At 55.8% G+C, this 10,947-nt stretch overlaps 2 protein-coding genes across 4 annotated transcripts in view; both read left to right on the forward strand.

Annotated features, from left to right (window-relative positions):
* The window catches only part of PIGS (phosphatidylinositol glycan anchor biosynthesis class S), a 13,070-nt gene extending 8,854 nt beyond the window's left edge, over nucleotides 1-4,216 (forward strand). The window contains exons 9-13 of one of the 2 annotated variants that reach the window (XM_021704084.1): nucleotides 121-153; nucleotides 716-861; nucleotides 1,430-1,530; nucleotides 2,577-2,787; nucleotides 3,145-4,216. In XM_021704084.1, the coding sequence (XP_021559759.1) occupies nucleotides 121-153; nucleotides 716-861; nucleotides 1,430-1,530; nucleotides 2,577-2,787; nucleotides 3,145-3,420 (767 nt within the window). In that variant the 3' untranslated portion in view covers nucleotides 3,421-4,216. The remainder of the gene's footprint in view (nucleotides 1-120; nucleotides 154-715; nucleotides 862-1,429; nucleotides 1,531-2,576; nucleotides 2,788-3,144) is intronic. The other variant, XM_021704085.1, reaches the window with a different exon arrangement.
* An 893-nt stretch (nucleotides 4,217-5,109) lies between these two features.
* On the forward strand, nucleotides 5,110-10,947 carry UNC119 (unc-119 lipid binding chaperone). Of its 2 annotated transcripts, none has more exons than XM_021704198.1 (5): nucleotides 5,110-5,383; nucleotides 8,912-9,025; nucleotides 9,502-9,604; nucleotides 9,790-9,962; nucleotides 10,235-10,947. In XM_021704198.1, the coding sequence occupies exons 1-5, from the start codon at nucleotides 5,158-5,160 to the stop codon at nucleotides 10,345-10,347; spliced, it is 729 nt and encodes a 242-aa protein (XP_021559873.1). In that variant the 5' UTR covers nucleotides 5,110-5,157; the 3' UTR covers nucleotides 10,348-10,947. The 2 variants fall into 2 exon arrangements, with proteins under 2 accessions (XP_021559873.1, XP_044777568.1); XM_044921633.1 differs by lacking the exon at nucleotides 5,110-5,383 and adding an exon at nucleotides 8,119-8,186.

The following is a 10,947-nucleotide window of genomic DNA, read 5'->3' on the forward strand; positions in this document are numbered from 1 at the left end:
TCCCTCCCTCCCTCCCTCTTTCCCTCTCTCCCTTCCTCCCTCCCTCCCTCCCTCTTTCCCTCTCTCCCTTCCTCCCTCCCTCCCTCTTTCCCTCTCTCCCTTCCTCCCTCCCTCTGGCAGTGTGGAGTACAGAGATTCAGAAGGGCTTTCCAGGTAAGGAAAACTCTGAGCTTAGATGTAGAAGAGGCAGAATGGATTGGCATTCAGGAAGCTCGCAGAAGTTTAGTGTAGCTGAATTGTGAGGGAGTGACCGAGTTGCAGCTGGCAAGGCGGGCTGGTGCCAGATCATAAGGACCATGGTAAGTAGCTTGAGCTTTTACCTGGTGTGAATGGCTAGCTACTGAAGGATTAAGAGGGAATTGACATGAGGTCTTTTTTATACTTATATATAAAATGGGTTATAATTATATGGGTGTGATGTAGCAATGCCCAAGAGAGTGGTCTTAGACAGTCATGGGGGGCCTGTTAGAGGAGGGGAGATTCCAGGGGCCTTTGGGGGGCTAAGGACTCTACATGTATGTGGCACATCTTGGGAGAATGTTCAGAGGAGGTTCTTGACCACAGAAACCCAGGACTGGAGGATATCCCGATGATTATCAGCTAGGGAAAATGAGGACCAGAGTGAGTTACCAGAAAGTTAGAGAGGCTGACCTGGAACTGAGATTTAGATCCAGCAGGTTTTGGTATTCTGACTTCCCTTCTCTTTGTACCACAGGATCCAGCGCTGCCTCCCTTTACCCTGTGCTCAACTTTCTGCTGTATGTACCTGAGCTTGCCCACTCCCCCCTGTACATTCAGGACAAGGATGGGGCTCCAGTGGCCACCAATGCCTTCCACAGTCCCCGCTGGGGTGGCATTATGGTAATGATCATAAAGCCCCAGCTTTAGGGACAGACAGACGTTCCTAAGACTGTTCCTTCTGTTGTTCCTCTAGTGTCCTCCATGGCCCAGCCTGTGGGAGGGGCAGCACCAAGGAGGTGCGGGTGCTATGAGCTCGGCCCCTCCTCTGCCGGCCCCACGGCTTCTTATTTCTGTCAGTGTTTTCTATGATACAACCCTTTTGCATGTAGCAGTTTGCACTTACTGAGGACTTCTCTGTGTGTACATCTTAGATCTTGGCCCTGTTTATGGGAGTCTTGCAAGGCTGGGAAGTTTGTTTCCCCCGTGAGACTGGGAGTTTCTCATAGGTAGGAACTCTTAAAATGGAATAAAAAATATTTTTTACAGGACTTTTGAGGGGATAATGGAGATAATTTATGAAAAGCTCCTAATAGGTATTCGAAAAAATATTAGCTATACCATCAGGTTCGTAATTTCTAAAGACATTTCTAAAAAGGTCTCCTTTTTCTCTCCCCACCTCCAGAGTGTCTAGGGCAGAGCCGTGAAAGGTCCTGGTGTGGTCCTGAGGCAACCTCATTTCCCCCTGCAGGTCTACAATGTGGACCCCAAAGCCTACAATGCCTCGGAGCTGCCAGTGAGGGTTGAGGTGGACATGGTGCAAGTGATGGAGGTGTTCCTGGCTCAGTTGCGGTGAGGTCCTGGCTGATGCGCCTGGGGGCGTGGTCACTGAGTCTGACTCCAGTCTCCTGAGCGGACTGGAATGAAATCTCACCCGGCAGGGAGACCTCAGCTGTGCCTAGAGCCCTAGGGAAACCAGGAAAGGTTTCTAAGGATCACCTTACCCTTCTCCTAAGAAGGAGTAGTTGCTGACAAAAACTGTTTGAAGAAAAGCAGACTCCTGAGTGTCAGGTCTGTGGGGTGTGATTAGGGGTGCTTAGGAAAATAGCTACTAATTCTGAAGCTAACTGGTACATTAGTGGCTGCCTGCTGCCCTGTGTTGAGGATTCTAGGGCTGTGCCTGGGATAATCAGGAAAGAGGATTCTGGTAGATTAGCAATGTCTGCCCTGGGTGCAGGATTAGAGAGGCACAGCACAGGTGCTTAGTAGAAGTGGTGCTGGATTGGGGCACCGGATGGCTCAGTCGGGGAGCGGCTGACTCTTGGTTGTGGCTCAGGTCATGATCTCCGGGTCATGGGATCGAGCCCCACATTGGGCTCCATGCTCAGTGCAGAGTCTACTTGTCTCCCTCTGCTCCTCCCCTGTTTGTATTATAGGGGTATAATTATATTGTATTTTATTTATCTATTTAAGAGAGAGCGCGCGCGCTCGCTCTCTCTTAAATAGATAAATAAAATCTTGAAAAAACCAAAAAAAGAAGTGGTCCTGGATCATCCCTTAACTAAAGGCTCAGTGGTCCCATTTGTCCAAAGAGAGTGTAGGCAGGGTGAGGGGATTAAACTAGGTTGGTATTACCAGAAATTTTTAGCCATGGGACCTTTTTTCAAACAAGATCTTGGAAATCCAAACCAGAAACAGATAAAAGCAAAAACACTGGTTAAAATGGGGCCTGAGGCTCTGTTTTGCTTAGTGTTGCCACTCATTCCCCACCCTGACAAGACCCTGAGGCACTTCCCTGTGACTTTGGTGATTCTGGGTAAGATTGAAAATCTTAGTCATTATTCTAGGAATATTAGCCATTTTCTACTCTCAGCCTTCCTTACTTCACTCTTCCACAGGCTGCTCTTTGGGATTGCTCAGCCCCAGATGCCTCTGAAATGCCTGTTTTCAGGGTCCAAGAGTGAAGGGCTAACGACCTGGGAGCTCGACCGGCTGCTCTGGGCTCGGTCAGTGGAGAATGTGGCCACAGCCACCACCACTCTCACTTCCCTGGCCCAGCTTCTGGGCAAGATCAGCAACATTGTCATCAAGGACGATGTGGCATCTGAGGTGAGTGGGCAGGGGATGGTGTGACCAGAGTGGCCAGCAAGGGCCGGGGTGTGGTGAAACCAGAGAGCCAGTTGAGGCCCAGGGTGTGTGTGGGCATGCCATCCTTGAGTGCCCCAGGCTTCCTCTAGGGAGCAGTGCCAGGCCCCCAGCCCGACGCCAGGTGGGGTGTGAAGTTTTAAGCGGGCACACACATTAAAAAAAATACACCGTAGCCCTTTTACACTGGCCTCCATATCGTGGGCAAACTCCAGGCAACGTGCCTGGTAGATGGAAGACACAGTAAGACCCATCCCCCCTCCCACCCCAGCACCTCCCTGGTGCCTGGTACTTACTGGTAACCCCCTGCCCCCTTCCTAGGTGTACAGGGCTGTAGCTGCAGTCCAGAAGGCAGCAGAGGAGTTGGCCTCTGGGCACCTGGCCTCTGCCTTCATTGCCAGCCAGGAAGCTGTGACATCCTCGGAGCGTGCCTTTTTTGATCCCTCGCTCCTCCACCTCCTCTATTTCCCTGATGACCAGAAGTTTGCCATCTATATCCCACTCTTCCTGCCTATGGCTGTACCCATCCTCCTGTCCCTGGTCAAGATCTTCTTGGAAACCCGCAAGTCCTGGAAAAAGCCTCAGAAGACAGACTGAGCAGGACAGCATCTCAGCAGGAAGCCTTTCTTTCTGGCCAGAATGGGAGCTGTTAGATTGAGAGGCACAGAAATGGGGCCTGCCGTGAAGGACTTAGCTCCAGTAACCAAAGTACAACACTCCAAGCAGGGTTCCTCTTTCCTTCCCTTCCCATTCCTCTAGCTCAGGTTCCCCCCACAACCTTTGTGCCCTCCCTCTTCCCCTTCCTCCAGAAGATAGTCATTTGGGTCTCCTTATCTGGCTTAAACTTGAAGGCCCTTTCCTTTCTCCCTCGGGGCAGGGGCAGTTTGTTGTGCTTCCGTCCTGTTCCTCGCAGTCCTCTTGAACTCAGAAGGGAGCATTAGGGGAAAGCCCTGGGTTGGATTCTAGCCCCCTCCCCTCCACACTTCTCTCTGATCCCTCAGGGAGAGCCCTAGCACTGCTCTCATGGAAGGGGCCAGGTCACCTCTGGGGCCTTCTCCTCTCCTCCCCTCCCTCCTGGCTGGCTGTGCCTGTTGGGTATAGCCTGATGCTTTGCGTGTGGCCGAGTTTCCCTTCACCCTTTTATAGAGGTAGTGTGGTGCAGTGGGGAAGGGTCCAGACTTTGGGATCACGCATGCCTGAATTCAGACCCTTGGTTCTGTACCTTCTGCACTTCTCGTCTGGGGAGCATTGAATAAGCCACTTAATCTCCCTAGCCTCAGTTTTTCATTTGTTCAAACAGCACTAATGATACCTCCCTTACAAGGTGGTTATGAGGATTAAATGTGATAAGCATATGAAAGTGTCTGGCATATTTTAGGCTTTCAATAAACATTGGTTGAATGTGAATTGGAATGATATGAAGTATGAGCATACCTTTCATTCTTCATCTGTGTCCAAGTAATGGTTTCCTGCTATCTGTCCTGGGCTCACAGGCCCAGCTTGCTTAGACCTGGCCATGTGCCCTACAGAGGGGCCCCGCTTCCCTGCCCTGGAGGGCCCTGTGGTGGTGAGACGCCTAGGCTGTTGTCCCTCAGCATGTCCAGGGACATGCTGTTAGCATCTACTTCTGCCTTTTTCGCAGGGGGTCTGGGAGAGAATAGCTTGTACCAGTGTAAGCCTTTAAATACAAACTGATTCATAAATAAAAAATATATTAAGCATGGGCTGCAACAGGCACTGTGCTAACTGCCAGGTATTACAGAGAACAAAGACAGGATCTCTGCTTCCATGGAAGTGATCTTTTAGGGGGGAGAGTCAGTGAACAAAAACTAATTTCAGATAATGCATTAGAAGGGAAAAACAGGCTGATCAGATGGTGACGGGGGCTAGTACTTTAGATTGAGTGTGAGGGGGCGTGGCCTTTGAGCAGATGACATTTGAACTAAGACCAGAAGAGGAAGCCATTTCGGGGAAGAGCATCCCAGGCAAAGATCCTGAGGCGGGAACTCGCTTAAGGGGCAGACGGAAGGACAGAGTGGCGGGAGCGCAGCGAGTAAGGAGTAAAGGTAGACGGGACTCCTTAAAGTACCCAGCGAAAAAAATGAATGAAGCCCAAGGCGAGGCCCCACCCAGCCCCAGGGGAGTGGACCCAGGTTGGCGCGCCAGCAGCCTTTCGGCTGGGGTGGGCGGGGCTCGTGGCTGGCCCACCCCTGGGGGCGGGGCGGTACCTGGGGCCCCGGCCGGGGGCGGGGCTGCAGACGCTCCCCCTTCTCTCGGCTCCAGCCGGCGCAGGCAGCCGCCGCGGCAGCAGGCGAGCGGCGGCCCGGCGAGGCCATGAAGGTGAAGAAGGGCGGCGGCGGGGCTGGGACGGGGGCGGAGTCCGCTCCAGGGGCCTCCGGCCCGAGCGTGGAGCCCAAGCCCGAGCTGCAGCTGCAGGCGGAATCCGAGTCCGGGTCCGAGTCGGAGCCGGAGGCTGGCCTGGGGCCCAGACCGGGGCCGCTGCAGAGGAAGCAGCCGATCGGGCCAGAGGACGTGCTGGGGCTGCAGCGGATCACGGGCGGTGAGCACCGGCGAGGCAGCGCCGCCCGCGGCGGGAGGGCGGGAGGGAGAGAGCGCGGGAGGGGGCCCTCGCGGGGCGCTGAGCCTGGGCCCCCGCCCCCTTTCCCGCCCTACCTCCCCTCCCCCACCCGGGTGCCCCTCGCCTGAGTTCCCTACCTTTCTGCCTCGGAGCCTGAGATCTCCATGTCCCCTCTTCCCTTGATCTCCTTGTGCCCGCCTCTTTTCCCTTTAGACATTTATTTTCACCCTACTTCCTTTCTGAGGAGGCCGTCCCCCTTTCCCGTGGTGGAGGTGGGGCAGCAGCTGCAACTGTGACCCCTTCCCCGTGGAATCTTCAGGGCCCTTTGAGGCTTTTCTCTGCAGTAATGAGGATGGGTGCTGAGTGCAGTCTGTCCTCAGTCCCCACCCTGGAGGCTAGGCGGAGGCTGAGCTATTTAGGTGACATTAAGACCCTCCAGTCTCCCTGACCATTAAATGCCCTCACTCTGGGTCCCCCAGGAAGTCTGGGTCCATTCTCCAACCCCAGGAAAGAACCTGGGCAGGAAGCTTCAGTGGGTTGGCTCTGGGCCCTCTTAAGGGAGTAGGTTAATGTGTGTGTCGCCCCCCCCCCCCTTTAGCCTGTCTTCTTCCGGGAGGCCTAGTCTCTGCTGTGGTTGAGTTTCTGAGCTGAACTGCCTGGGTTGAAGTCCCAGCTATGCCATGTAATTGGCTGTGTGACCTTGGGCAAGTAATTTCACCTCTCTGAGCATGTTCATCTGTAAAATGGGGATGATGGCACCTACTTTATAGGGCCTTTGTGAAAACTAATTTTCTGATTTTGTTTAGTGCCTGGCATACTGTGCATGCTCTGTAAATAGGGCTCTTTTGTAAGTAGTACCGAGGGCCCCACAGGACTGCTTATGGCTGCTGCCTGGGGGCAGACAACTGGGCATTCAGGGCAGGGGAGGAGGTTACCACAGGCAGGGAGCGACGACTAGGAAGTCTCATGGCAGAGGCAGCGGCTGAGCCTCAAAGAACGGAGGCATTTGGAGAGAGAGTGGCCCTCTACCTTAGCTTCGTTCATCAGTAATCCTGCCCCGACTTCCTCCGTGAGAGCAACTCCTGGGACCCCTCTCTGGTGGTGGGGGGCAGGTGCTGGAGTGGACCTGAGCTCTGCAGTTGCAGGAGCAGCAGAGCCCGAGGCTGCCAGACAGAGCCGTGGAGGGGACCGTAATGGCAGATCTAGGCCTGTGCATCTGGGGCCCTGGGGGACCAGCCTTCTCCTTCCTGTCTCAGCCAGGCAGCAAGCGTTCTTGGCTGGGCCCCCAGAGCGCTGAGCTGCCTTGCCCCAGCAGACACCAGTAGACGGAGGGGGCCTGGACCAGTCTGATGTTTGTGCCAGTTGGGCTGTCACTGGCAACAGCAGCATTTAGAATGGGGGCAGAACTTCCAGGATGTTTGGAGGTCAGGCTGACCTGTCTGGGTCTTCAGTAACTTTAGAGCTCACTTTGCAACTGTGGGGGCTTCCAGCCCATGTACTGCCATGTGTCTCCTAATTTGGAGGAGAGTCATAGCCCTTAGAGATGGGGCGTTTGTGGGGGGATGAACAGGGGAAGGAAGGGGCTTCATGGGAACCCTTTCCTCTGTAGAAGCCGAGAGCTGGGTTCCAGGGAATCTCCACTCTGGCACCCCCTGGTCTCTTTTGACCCTAATCACACAGGTCTGAGGTTTGCTCCTCCTGGATTATCAGCCCTGAATCCAGCTTAGAAAGCTATTTGTGGCAGAGGGAAAGGGGGCAGTTGTGTTCTGAGCCTTTGGCCACTCTGCCCCTTTATCTGGCCTGACCCTGGGTCCCAGGCTTCATCCTTCCCTTGGCCGAAGGGAGGGTGTGGGTGCAGCCTTCTGAGCCACGGGCATCCCACTTCCCTCACTTCCTCTAAGGGCAAAAGGGCTGATAATTCCAGGTGTGGTAGAAGAGGCTGAGGGCAGACTGTAAGAACTTACTCTGGCATGAGAGGGGAGGCTCCAAGAGCAGGAGAATGTGGAGAAGGAAGGGCTTTCCCGGGAGCTGGAGTTGGGCAGCTAGGATTCTGCTCCCAGTTCTGCCACCTCTCCTCCTTGTGACCTGTTCTTTCTTTCTACATCTTTGGACCGGTGCTTACTTTCTGTGAAAATAAGGTGTGTCTAGGGTGAGGGAAGGGCTGCCCCCTGGCATTCCTCCTCTTTCTCTCTCTCCCCACCATGGACTGTGGCGGACAGGCCAGGGATCTGGCCCCTCCCCCAAGCCCTGCTGGACCCTAGGGTGCCAGGAGGCTACCAGGAGGGCCTCCTGGAGGGGGCGGCCCCGGGCTTGGGGAAGAGGGAAGGACTTTACATTCACTTCCTCTTCCTGCCCCAGAGGAATAGGAGGTGGCCCAGGGGCCTGGAGGGTGATTTCCGGGCCTCTGTGCGGAGGATGTGATGGCTTGCGGGCTGACAGCACCAGACCCACCACTCCTCCTTTCGGTGTATTGCCAGGGCCTCCCTGAGCACTTGCAGTTGCTGCTGCAGGAGAAGTGAGGGTTGGGTCAGGCTCTGATATTCCTAAGCAAGCTTCCTCAGCCACGGCTCACCACTGTTGCCAGTTCCTCTTCTGGGCCTGAGGACTCCCTTTCCCCCCATGCACACCCCCAAATGCACCTGCCACACCCTCTTCCTGGCTTTGCTTGTACTCTTCTCTCTGGGGGTGGCTCAGAGCTAAGGTTGGGTAGATGAGCTCTCAGGGGGTTCCCTCAGTTTGCTAAGACTTCCTCCCATTTGGAGATCAACAGGGGATGGGAGCAAAGGTGGCCCCCTTCCCCCAGTATTCCAGGATCTGGGCTTGAGTCAGCAGAGCTTTGGCTAAGCTGCTTAAGGGAGCTGGGCTTATCTAAGCCGCTTATGGGGCGAGGAGGGGGGTGGGGAGGAACCGGGGAGGGGTTGTTGGCCTGCCCTAGCACCACCCAGGTCAGGGAAGTCCTTGCCTGACACTCCTAATGTAGCTCCAGGGGCAGCTATGTGGTGGAGGGGGAATGTTCTCCAGGGAAGTACTGTGTATCTCCTGAGGCAGAGCTATGTCACCCTCTTTAGCACGAGGTTCTCAAAGGCAGGGCTGTAACCCTCTCGTGCTGGGGCTCCTCATTAGATTGGGGACCCATCTGGCTCAAAGTCACTGAGTTGGCCCTGGCAGAGCAGAGGCCGGAATAAGGCCCCACAGCTCCGGATGGGAGGGAAACTGTGGGAGGGGGGGTGGCCTTGTCATCCACCCTCCTCCACCCTGCCCCCCTCCCCGGCCTCCAAGGCCTCAGAGGATAGAGCTGTTGGTCTCTCATTAGATTCAAGTGACACAGCTGCGTATCCCCCACACTCTGAGTGCTCCCTCAAGGCAGGGACTCAGTCCTCTCTTTCTGGAAGGCAGTGACCTTCCGGAATCAGAGAAAGTGGTAGCTAGTCTGGGGTCCCCCAAAGGCTGAGCTGCTAGCAGGGGCTTCTGGGCGGGTCCCTCTTTTGCTTAGCTGCCTGTCTTCCCTAGACTACCTGTGCTCCCCCGAGGAGAATATCTACAAGATCGACTTTATCAGGTTCAAGATTCGAGACATGGACTCAGGCACTGTCCTCTTTGAAATCAAGAAGCCCCCAGCCTCAGGTGAGCGGTAGGCCATCGACAGAAGGACGACGTGGGCGAGGGCTGTGAAGTGGGTTGCCCAGGGATTCCTCAGGCTGCAGAGGGGTCAGAGCAGGGCTGGGGCTGGGCCTGGGCCTCTGCTTTCCTTTCCCATCTGTTTCTGGGGCTGGACATCTTGGGAGGACAGCCTGGCCCCTTTGGTCCCTGCCAGCCTGCCCTCTGCAGGCCTTCCTGGGAACTGCAGTCCCAGAGGCCCCAGGCCTCTCTCTCCTGGGGCTCTGGAAACCTCAGTTGAAATTGGTGACCTGCTGACCTAGAAATCACCCCCCCCTTCTGGGTGGAACCATTTGGCCAAAGGTCTGAACCCTCAATGTGCATCAGAATCTCCTGGGGGAATTTTTTAAGAATTCAGACAGATGGGGGCCCTGGGGTGGAACCCTGGGTGGGCCCGGGCCCCAGCCTGAAGCCCTCTGAGCCCCAGTTGGGGTACATTACAGAGCGGTTGCCCATCAACCGGCGGGACCTGGACCCCAATGCTGGGCGCTTTGTCCGCTACCAGTTCACACCTGCCTTCCTCCGCCTGAGGCAGGTGGGAGCCACGTGAGTCACTGGATGGAGGTGGGGGAGTGTTGGGGGGGAATGGACAAGGCCTGGGGGTAAGGGTGAGGGTGGAATGAGCCCCTCCTGAGTTCTTACTGAGCCTCTCCTTTGGGGGTGGTGTCTGTCTTGAGCCTTGCCGGCTGACTTCAAGGCCAAGCTCAGCTCTGTCCCCTCCTGTCCGTCAGGGTGGAGTTCACAGTGGGAGACAAGCCTGTCAACAACTTCCGCATGATTGAGAGGCACTACTTTCGCAACCAGCTCCTCAAAAGTTTTGACTTCCACTTTGGCTTCTGCATCCCCAGCAGCAAGAACACCTGCGAGCACATCTACGACTTCCCCCCTCTCTCTGAGGAGCTGAGTGCGTGGGTGGGGCCGTGGGGAGCGGGGTTAGAGAGACCAAACTTGGGGGAGTGTGGGTCTGACCCCCTTTTCTCCCACCTTGGGTCTCTTGTGTTTGGCCACCATTCCTATGCCACCTGTAGGGAAACTGAGGCTCAGAAAGGCTGGGGGAACTCTTTGAGGTGGGTCTGAGGTTGTTCAGCTGGTCCCCATCCCACAGTCCTGAAGCCTCTGCAGTGGCCTGGCTCAGGCTCCTGACCTTTGCCCCAACTGGCTGGGCCTCTCTTGCAGTCAACGAGATGATCCGTCACCCATATGAAACACAGTCTGACAGCTTCTACTTCGTGGATGACCGGCTGGTGATGCACAACAAAGCAGACTATTCCTACAGTGGAACGCCCTGACCCGCAAAACAAGCCCCCCACCCCAGGAGGGTCCTGGGCCCTCCGCTGTGACCTCCCCAACACTCACCTCTCAACCTGAGGTCTTCTGCCTGGGGAGTGTTCCGAGAGCCCTGGCCCCTGAGTCGGTGATGGGAGGGAGGGTACCTGATGTCCCCAGTGCAAGTCTCTGAAGCCCATGGGGCCTGGCACATGGGGTGGGGGGGTAGGAGGGCTGTCTTCCTCCATGTCCAGGAAGGCCTCCTGGGAGGGGAGTAGCCAGGATTTCTGGACAGCCTAGCTGGGCCTCTTGGGCCCACGTTTAAGAATAGTGTTCCCCTATCCAGGCTTTGGCGAGGTCAGGGCAGGGACCCATTCCCTGTTCCCTACCCACCACCAACAGGCCATTTAGAGTCGTAAATTCACAGATGAATATCCGTTGGGGTGGGGGGTGGTCTGGCTGCCAAGATTCCCAAGGGGGTCCAGGCCTCAGCCACAGCCCCAGCCCTTACCGTCGGGGGCCGAGCTGCTGCCTGAGGTGTGGGAGGGCCCGGCCCAGATTGCAGCCTGTGGTAGGGACTGGACCAACTGTATATAGTTTTCAATAAACTCTCCTTTTCTGTT

This window comes from Neomonachus schauinslandi, chromosome 15, assembly GCF_002201575.2.
Source record: "Neomonachus schauinslandi chromosome 15, ASM220157v2, whole genome shotgun sequence".
In the NCBI taxonomy this organism is placed as follows: domain Eukaryota; kingdom Metazoa; phylum Chordata; class Mammalia; order Carnivora; family Phocidae; genus Neomonachus; species Neomonachus schauinslandi.